The 10,514-nt window shown below is 53.0% G+C and overlaps 1 protein-coding gene across 1 annotated transcript in view; it reads right to left on the reverse strand.

Annotated features, from left to right (window-relative positions):
• Positions 1 to 252: 252 nt before the first annotated feature.
• LOC113406951 (V-type proton ATPase subunit d 1) overlaps positions 253 to 10,514 on the reverse strand; it is a 90,870-nt gene continuing 80,608 nt past the window's right edge. The window contains exons 5-8 of the mRNA XM_026653871.2: positions 5,498 to 5,575; positions 3,230 to 3,406; positions 1,888 to 1,965; positions 253 to 1,339 (exon numbers count right to left, since the gene is read on the reverse strand). Of these exons, the coding sequence (XP_026509656.1) occupies positions 1,178 to 1,339; positions 1,888 to 1,965; positions 3,230 to 3,406; positions 5,498 to 5,575 (495 nt within the window). The 3' untranslated portion in view covers positions 253 to 1,177. The remainder of the gene's footprint in view (positions 1,340 to 1,887; positions 1,966 to 3,229; positions 3,407 to 5,497; positions 5,576 to 10,514) is intronic.

The following is a 10,514-nucleotide window of genomic DNA, read 5'->3' on the forward strand; positions in this document are numbered from 1 at the left end:
AGGTCACTTCAATAGCCTTCTGGATCCCTTTGAACGACCATCTTACCACCTGGGCAGAGAGCTGCCAGCCAAGCCCCTGCCCCCAGAGCGTGGGAATGAGCCTGCAGTTGTTATGGGGACCCGTGCTCCTAACCATGGAGCAGAGGGGCGTGGTGCCTGCTCACTGCACACACGGACACGTCACTGCAGTTTGTATAGGAAGCAGGGGGCTGCTCCCGGGATATAGGCAGCCAGCCTGGCAGGACAGCCGGCTCAGAGCCCCCAGAAGAAGAGTGGCAGCTGGTGGGGACCCTGGGGGAGCCACGGGGGTTGGGCGGGCAGGCTGGCTAGCACCCACACACAGCAGTAGGCACGTACCGCCCCCACAGCCACTGCAGGGCCAGCCTCGCTCGATACCTGTTCCCAGGTTGCGGGCAGGTTAGCAAGAATCTTTCTGGGGCAAAGACATTTGCTGGCCAGGTCCCCCCGTCAGTGGCTGGCCGGCCTCAGCACCAGCAGGTCCCCGGGAAGCAAGTGCTGCCTGGCGACAGGGGGAAGGACAGTCACTGGGTGCTGCTCAGAGCCCTGCAATAGCCAGCAAGAACCTCTGCTCCTGCCTCAGCTCTTTGGACAAGGGCGGCTCGGCCTTCTGCCCTCGGAGGAGTCAGACAAGATGATGCAGGAATTACACAGCAGCATCCGCTACACTAAGGGAGGCAAGAGGAACACTCACATGAAGCTTCTGGGGGACAATACTTACTGGAGCCAGACTGCTCGAGTCTCAGCCTTGGTAAAGGGGACATTTAAACTCAGGCAACACATGTCTAATGAGTCACTCGAGAGCAAGGAGTGAATGGCTGAGAGATGCCAGTTCCCTCAGAGATCAGCACTGGCTCGCTCAGTGAAGCACACACAGCTGATCAGTACAGTGACACAGGTACAATTATAATACATGGACTGGAGCCCTCCTGCTACATGGCTGCACAGGCCCAGCGCCTGTCCCAGGCCCCGCTGGCCCCTCACAGCACACAGAACTCACAAACAACGGCAGCTCTGGAACAACAGACTGTCCAGTTTCCATCCGAGCCAGTTCCAGAGAGGAGCCGTCCCCGGAGCGAGGACTAGTGATCATTCGAATGTACTGGGGGGAAGGGCAGTTCCACTGGGCTCCACCCGGCAGCAGGAGGGCCGAGGGCGGTTAGAAGATGGGGATGTAGTTGTCGATCTTGGCGCGGTGTCGCTGCGCGATGCACTCGGCAATCCACACGATGTTGCGACACTCCTGCTCCTTCAGCTTGACGAAGGCGTAGAAAACCCCGAAGTGGAACTGGTTGAGGAAAGCCAGTTTGTTCAGCTTCACCTTCGAGAGCAAAGAGCACGGGTCACGGCCTGCAGCACTGCCCCCTCCCAGCAGCCGGCCACCCCCCTCAGAGACCCCCATTCCCAGCCCCACAGCTCCGGAGAACGGGGCTCCTGGGGTGAATGGCCCCAGCCAGAGTGGAGCTCCTGGTGCAACCAGCAGTGCAGGCTCAGCACCTGGGCAGAGTCCGTAGGAGAAGCCTGTCCTCGAGCACCAGCTGGCAGCTCAAGCGGGGCAGGAGGGTGGCGTGGGGGAGGAGAACAGGGACATACCCACCAGGTTTGGGTTGCCGCTGTCTTTCCGGGGAAGCCCCAAGAGCCCTTTGCAAGTCTCATTGTTGCTCCCTAGGTTCTACGGCGAATCACCTGGCAGGGAGCTAGGGCCTGGGAAGGAAAGCAGGGGCAGGTGGCACGGCCCAGAACATCTGAGCCAGTAGCCCCGCCCCCACCGTGTGACTGCGACTCTGCTTGCAGATGCTCTGGAGACTTCCGCTGAGCGCTGCAGCTGCAGCAGCTCCTACGGCTCACCACAGAGGGTCCTTCCCTCACCTCATGCTCGAAAAAACGGTCCTCCAGGGTTTTGTCTCCAGGGTTGCTGCCGGCTCCTTCGAACAGCAGTTTGTATTCCTATGGCAAGAGGAAGGGGTCAAGGAACACAAAACAAGAACCCGGCTCAGCATCGTCCCTCCCTGCAGAATGCTCATACATCAGCCAGCCCCCATGGGTGGGTGTGTGTGTGGGGGGGTGTCCTCTTTCCCACCCTGCAGAGGGGAGCTAAGTGCCAGCTCCAGACAGAAACCCTTTCATCCCGGGCAATTTCTCACAGCAGCCTGCACCACAGACGGCAAGAAACGACGGTCAGAAGTGAAACAGACTTTTGTCCCTCCACCAGGCTGGCAGCAGCAGGCATTGGGCTGGCTCCCAGAGGAAGGCCAGGATTCTCTGCAGCAAGCACTGATGATTTACCACCCACTTACATTATTCGAAATAGGGCACTTAATCTGGAGTGAGAGCGTCCACACAGGCTTGCACTGAAACTACAGGTGTCAATGACAGCAGATTTGGGGCCTGGTTTGCGTGTAGACAAGTGCAAATATGAAACAGATTTCATTGCTCTGGTTCCAACAGGAATTAATTCAGGACAGTTCTCTGCTCTACGTTATGCAGGAGGTCACATTAGATGAAGCCAGTGGTCCCTTCTGGCCTTGGAGTCTATGAATAAACCAGGGCTGCTCTGTGTGGGCACTCACTGGTTTAAACCCAGCTCCTGGAGCATTTACAGGTGCAAGCTAACCCATGCAGATCAGGGCACACCACCAGTTGCACCTTTCGTTAAACCAGTGCAGTGTGTGTTGAGACAAGCCCTTGGCTACAGATGCCTGCCGTGGGGTGTATCATTCTAGAGGAGACGGGTCTCCATCCTCAGGCTCCCAGCAGGTTTCCAGGCACTCACCATACAGCATTCTAACGCTAGGGTCCAGTCATAAGGCGGGGCGGGGGGGTCCCTTCAGCCACCACCTCCATGAGTGCCCCCCTATTGCTCCGTGACCCCAGCCAGGTCTGGGAGAACAGCCTGGATGGAGACATGGGGGCTCAGAACTGGGTCTCAATGCCCCTGTGCAGCAGAAGACTCAGGCTCTTCAACAGAGGGAAAAAAATATAAATAGCACCTTGTATCCCACCCTGCAACCAGCACGGCACCGAGGGAGCCCGGTCCAGCCCTCTCTCAGCCAAAGGGAGCGTTGCTGTGACAGGAGCCCCTGCCAGACGAATCCTGAAATGCACCAGGGTATCCCGCCCCCATCCCCCTTCTCCCTGCATATTGTGCCACAAACTCACTGATCAATCGGCAGAGAGCAGTCAGTTCCTGGGACCCCCCGCTGGTACTTACAGGGTAGTAGTCTGCTACTGTTTTGACTTGCTCGTAGTCATCTGCTCTGGCTAGCTGGGCCAGCCCCTCAGGATAGAGTTTCCCGCAGTGAGGAAACAGCTTAGCTCGGTCCTCTTTGGAGAGCTCCGTGCCAAACGAGTTAATGGTGATGATGAAGGCTCTCCTGTCAGCTTCAAACTAAGAGACCGACAAGTGGCATTAGGCAGTGCTGTGTCCGCCCGTCCCCCTTGGGTAAAGCGCAAACCTTCAGCTGGGAGTTGGCAAATACAGCGCTCAAGCTGTAGGCTGATGAATGGAGCAAGGCCAGGCCAGTGATAAAGAGCAAATCCAGCTTCGTTAGGGCACGTGAGAGCACAACCCAGTCACAGTTCTGCCACCCTCAGCAGGGCCAGGCTACACAGCCTGTGGCACACGCCTGGCACACGTGGCCAGAGCCCCCCAGCCAGCTGCTGTTTGTGGGGCAGAATGCCGGGTGCCAGAGGAGAGTCACCGTTCCTACTGAGCAGCCTGGCTTCAGAGCCGGGCTGAGGAGCGCTCGGGAACTGGGAGCGATGGTCTGAAAACCTGGGGACCACGTCTCGACTAATTGGTTTGGTCTCGGTGCTAGCAAATGAACTGCTTGTCCCACCTACTGCACTCGGGTGCTGCACGCAGTCACTGCCCCAGGGTCGATTTTCTAAAGCCAGGCACAGATTTGTGCAGCCTGTCTGCAGAATCACTGTTCGGATTCCGGCTCCTCGGCACTAGTGTGCCATAGTCACAGGGAACGAGGCTGAACTGGTGGAGACAGCCTTGCAAGAGGCCCAGCGTTGCACTCCATTGCTAGGAGTTCGCAACAGAGACAAGGTGTGGGAAAGCTCTGGCCACAGGAGGGGGGAGAAATGTGGGGGGGAAGTAGCTCCCTTTTATGGACAAAGTCCCTCTTGGTGGCTGCTCTCCGCTTGCTTTACCTGTAAAGGGTTAAAAAGTCCCCCAGGTAAAGGAAAGGGAGTGGGCACCTGACCAAAAGAACCAATGGGAAGGCTAGAACTTTTTAAAATGGGGGGAAACGTCCCCTTTGTGTCTGTTGCTGTTCTCTGGGAAAGAGGGGAACAGGGAGCAGTTATGCTATGAGAAGCGTTAAGCTAGGTATGATCATAGAGCATCAGCTCATACCTAGCATGACTTATTTGGAACCCCCAGATGTGTAAGTAGATCAGAAATGTTTAGAAAGACGCGATTAGGTTTATTTCTGTTTATTTCTATTGGCTGGTGGACTCCTCTGTGCTAACCCCAAGTGCTTCTGTTTGCTTGTAACCTTTAAGCTGAACCCCGAAGGAAGCTATATTGGGTGCTTAATGTTTGGCATTGCTCTTTTAAAATCTAGCAAAAGCCTAAGTTCCAGATGTATTTTCTCTCTTTTTGTTTTTAATAAAATTTACCTTTTTATTTATTTTTAAGAACAGGATTGAATTTTTGGTGTCCTAAGAGGTTTGTGCATGTTTGATTAGCTGGGGGTAACAGCTAATTTCCTTTGTTTTCTTCCTCAGCTCTTCCCCGGGGGGGGACGGGGCGCGTGCATGTGAGAAAGGGCTCCAGGGTACCCACAGGGAGAAATTCCCAAGTGCGCCTTCCTGGGTTCCAAGGGGTTTGCACTTGGGTAGTGGCAGCATCTACGCAGCCAAGGACAGAGAAAAGCTGTAACCTTGGGAGTTTAATACAAGCCTGGAGTGGCCAGTATTCATTTTTTGAATCCTTGCAGGCCCCCACCTTCTGCACTCGAAGTGCCAGAGTGGGGAATCAGCCCTGACAAGAGGTGTCCACCAGTCCCTTTGGCTGAGGGGCAGAGTGCGCCCAAGGACAGGTATGTGCCGGGCCATTTGAGCAGAGACCCGTGGGAGGAATACTCATGGGCTTGGCTGCCAGGATTGGGGAGAGCCACATCCCACCCTTTGCCCTTCCAACTGCTTCATAACTTGCTCTGTCCCCGGGCTCCTCTCCGAGCCAAAATGCACCACCTCCCAGGCCTTTTGCATTTCTGGCGGAGGGCAAAGTGGGAAGGTGTTTGTGGGGCCTGCTGCGACATCACCTACTTCCCAGTGCTAGCAACAGCTTCTCCTGGCTACCCAACCAAGCCAGCTAGCCACATGCACGGAGGTGCAAAGGAATTTTAGAAACCAACGTCTCTGCGGTCAATCGGCAGCTCTGCTCTGGCTGGAGCGCGCTGAGCAGCGCATGGTGCGATTACTGTTACATTATACCATGCAGAATGTCCCGTCTGCAGCCTACCTCCAGGATTGGACACATGGCGTCTGCAGTCGTGCCTCCCAGGATGCTGCAGAACTTGTAGAAGGATTCCAGGTACGCCTGAGGAGAAAGCCAAGCAGATGAGAGGATGAGTGACACTTACCTACAGCCCACATGATCCCCAAGCATTTCCGAACGTGTCAAAAGGCCTCAAGACATGAGCCCAGTAGGACCTCTGCATCACGGCACACGTCTCATGTCACTACTGCTCATCTGGTACATCCCCATTAAGCGCCACCCACTCCAATCACCATGCTTCCGTGGAAGTGGAGGGAGGCTAACGAGGAGAAAGGCTGCAGTTTGATTTCAGAAGTAGCTAGGCAGCCTGGCAGCATGGGCCTCACTTGCATTGCCAGAGGTCCTGAGTTCAAACCCAAGGGGTGCCCTGACAGCTGTGAATACATCTACGACTCCTCTAATTGGTCCCTTCTTGTATTCCAGACTATGAACCAAACAAATAGGCAATGAGGCAGGGTATGCTGGAGTTCCTCATGGGGGGTGACTCACTCTGGTCTAGCCAGTAACAGGCTGCCTGAATTTGTGCTAACATGCTTCATAGTTCATAGCGTAGCACTTCCAGGTCAGAAGGCACTTCCTGCTGAAGGCCCTGTGCCTCCCACCTTGCCTGCCATGGGGCAGGCTGTCTGATAAGATACAAGAGATGCAAAGCTACTGTGATGTTGCACTCTGTGATTTTACGAAAATATGCTAATGTAACTGGAATATGCTTCATGCAAAAAGGTCTCTTGTTAAGGTATCAAATCTACTGAGTGTGATCATCCTATTTGTATAAATGTACCACTCTTGTATCTGAAACTAGAAATATGAAATAGAACTCTGAGGGCCTATTGTAATGATGCAAAGTGTGGGCCATTAATGGTGGTTTGGAAACTTGATAACTCCCATTAACCAGGACAATTGACAGCAGATGGCTCTGTTTTACCTGTGAGTCTTCCTGTATACGTGTGTGCTGGCAAGTGGGTAATGAAGTCTTACAGTGACATGTGATCATGTCACCTGAACTGGAATCCATCTTTAACCTGGTGCTTTTCCATTGGGGGGCGGGGGGAGGGGTGAGGGGGGAGAGACACCCAGAGGGACAAAGGATTCCTGCCTTATGCAAAAGATATATAAAGGGGTGGAACAGAACAAAGAGGGAGAGCCATCATGAGGAATCCCCTAGCTACCACCTGATCTGGAACAAGGGCTGTACCAGGGGAAAGGACTGTGCCCAGACTAGGAAGGCGTCCAGTCTGTGAAAGAAACTTATTAAAACATCTCTCAGGGTGAGATTTTATCTGTACTCAATTGTATTACTGTATTAGGCTTAAATGTGCGCGTTTTATTTTATTTCATTTCACTTGGTAATTCACTTTGTTCTGTTACTACTTAAAACCACTTAAATCCTACTTTCTGTATTTAATAAAATCACTTTTTACTTATTAATTAACCCAGAGTATGTATTAATACCTGGGGGGGGGCAAACAGCTGTGCATCTCTCTCTATCTGTGTTATAGAGGGCGAACAATTCATGAGTTTACCCTGTATAAGCTTTATACAGGGTAAAACGGATTTATTTGGGTTTAGACCCCATTGGGAGTTGGGCATCTAAGTGTTAAAGACAAGAACACTCTGTAAGCTGCTTTCAGTCAAGCCTACAGCTGTTAGGGGACGTGATTCAGACCCTGGGTCTGTGTTGGAGCAGACGAGCGTGTCTGGCTCAGCAAGACGGGGTGCTGGGGTCCCGAGCTGGCAGGGAAAGCAGGGGTAGAAGTAGTCTTGGCACATCAGGTGGCAGCTCCCAAGGGGGTTTCTGTGATCCAACCTGTCACAGCTACACCTACCCTAGGACTGCAACACCAGCCACCTGCAGGACTAGTGAGGTAAACTGCTGGACTGTCTCATTCAGCGCCGCTGCGCTACACACGGTCACTACTAAGAAGTCCCCATTGAGGGCCTGATGGCCACAGGAAAACCAAAGGAGCCACAGTCTCATTGTTGTAGCGGAGAATCACTCTGGCCTGGTCTATGCGCAGACTGTAGACTCATTTGTTCTCTGAAGTGCCATCTAGGTTTGGGCAGCTAACAGAAAATGCACGACACCCTCAACCCACCCTTTCTATCAAGGCTGCTCCCTGGGGGAGAGGGGTGCAGGGAGCTTGTTGGGAGCGGGGGGTCATTGTGGAATGCCAGCTGGAGAGATTAAAGTACCAGCTGGGGTTAGACACATGCTAAGATACCAGGCTAAGTCGCTTCTGACTCCAGTGAGAGACCAGAGAAGTGCCGTTAAAGTGAAACTCTTCCTAGGAAGATGCTGTCTCACAGCGAGTCACCTCGCTGCACATTCACAACTGGAACATGCCAGGAAACCGCAGTGGGGAGGGAGCGAGAAAGGTACACCAGCGGGAGGCGGTGGGGAGTGCTGCCTTGCACAACTGCCGCTCTGGGCAAAGGTGTTCCTCATTTCCACAAGGGCTTTCAACCGAGAAATCAAGAATGTGACGTGCCCCAGGATGGAGCGCTCTCGCTTGGGTCCCAGGGTGATGGCATCTGCCCAACAGTCATTGCCTTCAGCTCTGCCATTCACCACTCTCGGGCCAGGACTTCCATTGCAGCCCCAGATCTCACAGAGCTTTCTGACCAACTCCCTGAGAGCGCTCGCTCCCTGCTCCACGCTTGGCCTCAGCCTGGAAGCAAATCTGGGGAGCAAAGTTGAGGAAAATCCTTCCTGCTATTGAGTTACACGAGCCAGACAAACTTGCAGCATTTTAGAGTTTTCTGCTAGCCAGTGCAGCAGAGCTACCAGGGAACCCCACCCTCTGCATGTTAAGGGGCCCAGAGCAAGCAGCCAGCCCCTTGGGAGGGTTATTGAATGAAACACCATCGGGTCTAAAGGGGCTCCGTCCTGTCATGCACTGCACATACAGCTAGGGACAGTCCCTGTGCTGAGGAGTATTGCCTCCAATACTAGAGCAGCGACAAGAGGTAAGAACACAGGCAATGTCTGCAAAATCAGCAGAGTGTCCTATAAAGGAATTAAATACAAATCGCACCTCATCTTAAAAAAGCACCATACAGGAGCTAGGAATTATTATTAGTCAAAAACAAATCTAGAAGAGTTTCTATACAAATGCAAGGAGTTTAAAAAAAAAGCTAGGATCTGTAGAATGTTTGGCAGTTGACTGAGGTCCTTGACATCAGAGGCATCAGCCACTGTTTCAGGGAACTGAAGGGAGGCAAATGTGCCCATATTTAAGCAGTTCATGGGGTGACCTGCGGAATTATACACCTGCGTGCCTTTTGTACCCGACAAACTGAATTGATATCGTCACGGGGCGAGAGGCAAAGTATTGTCACGCATCAAAAACTGCCTAGGAGACAGAAAGCAATGAGTAGGGTTGAACGGCGAACAGCAGGGCCTCAAGACACTGTCCAAGGTCCCGTGCTGTTTAATGTGTTTATTAAACATCTGGAAAGGGAGCGTGCAGCAAGGAACTTCAGAGACAACTGACCAATCCGGGAGAATGGGCAACACATAACAATGTTGCTATGGGCAGCTCAACAGAGACCTCTGCTCCATGTGCAGCTGTGGTCAGAAAAGCAAAAGATGTTCGGATGCATAAGGCCTGGGATGGAGAACACCACAGAACATACTAACAACTTTATATCAATCACTGGAGCAGCCTCGTCTGGATACTGTGCACCGTACTGGTCACCGCACCACACACACAATCACAGAAGATTAGGGTTGGACGAGACCTCAGGAGGTCATCTAGTCCAACCCCCTGCTCAAAGCAGGACCAACCCCAACTAAATCACCCCAGCCAGGGCTTTGTCAAGCCTGACCTTAAAAACCTCTAAGGATGGAGATTCCACCACCTCCCTAGGTAACCCATTCCAGTGCTTCACTACCCTCCTAGTGAAATAGCGTTTCCTAATATCCAACCTAGACCTCCCCCACTGCAACTTGAGACCATTGCTCCTTGTTCTGTCATCTGCCACCACTGAGAACAGCCGAGCTCCATCCTCTTTGGAACCCCCCTTCGGGTAGTTGAAGGCTGCTATCAAATCCCCCCTCACTCTTCTCTTCTGCAGACTAAATAAGCCCACTCCCTCAGCCTCTCCTCATAAGCCATGTGCCCCAGCCCCCTGATCATTTTCGTTGCCCTCTGCCGGACTCTCCAATTTGTCCACATCCCTTCTGTAGTGCGGGGACCAAAACTGGACACAGTACTCCAGATGAGGCCTCACCAGTGCCGAATAAAGGGGAATAATCACTTCCCTTGATCTGCTGGCAATGCCCCTACTAATACAGCCCAATATGCTGTTGGCCTTCTTGGCAACGAGGGTACACTGCTGACTCATATCCAGCTTCTCGTCCACTGTAATCCCCAGGTCCTTTTCTGCAGAACCAGAGGGGTTTAGAAAAGAGCACTGAGAAGGACCAGAGTACATTCAGGGATGTGTGGTTTTTTTACACAAATACACTGCCCCAAGCTGTTTGCACATGTGCTGCATGCAAGAGACCATGCTCAGCTTAGCAGGTTTTCCCCTAACTAGCCTGCAGGCTGAAACTGACCTTCACTACCACCCATCAGAAGCAGAGGTCACACCCCAGCTGTTGGCTAGTTCCGATCATGAAAACAAGACAGACAGATATAATCTGTATCCCGCCCCTCACCCAGACACTCAAGATGGAGTGATAGCCGCATGGCAGCACTGGCTGTGACAAACACAGGAGCTGGTTTTCATATTAATGAGAAGTTCCTGATAGTGCTGGCTAGAACCAGACTGTACTGGTAGGAGCTGCAGTTAGCTCTCCACACAGCTCTGCTGGCGCCCCTCAATCCTGATCTGCCACGCACACTGCTATTCCCTCTGTGCTCCCCACACACAGCTCTGCCGGTGCCCCTCAATCCTGAACTGCCACGCACACTGCTATTCCCTCTGTGCTCCCCACACACAGCTCTGCCGGTGCCCCTCAATCCTGATCTGCCAC

The sequence above is a fragment of the Terrapene carolina genome, unplaced genomic scaffold (assembly GCF_002925995.2).
Source record: "Terrapene carolina triunguis isolate 2854851 unplaced genomic scaffold, T_m_triunguis-2.0 Scaffold166, whole genome shotgun sequence".
NCBI lineage: Eukaryota > Metazoa > Chordata > Testudines > Emydidae > Terrapene > Terrapene triunguis.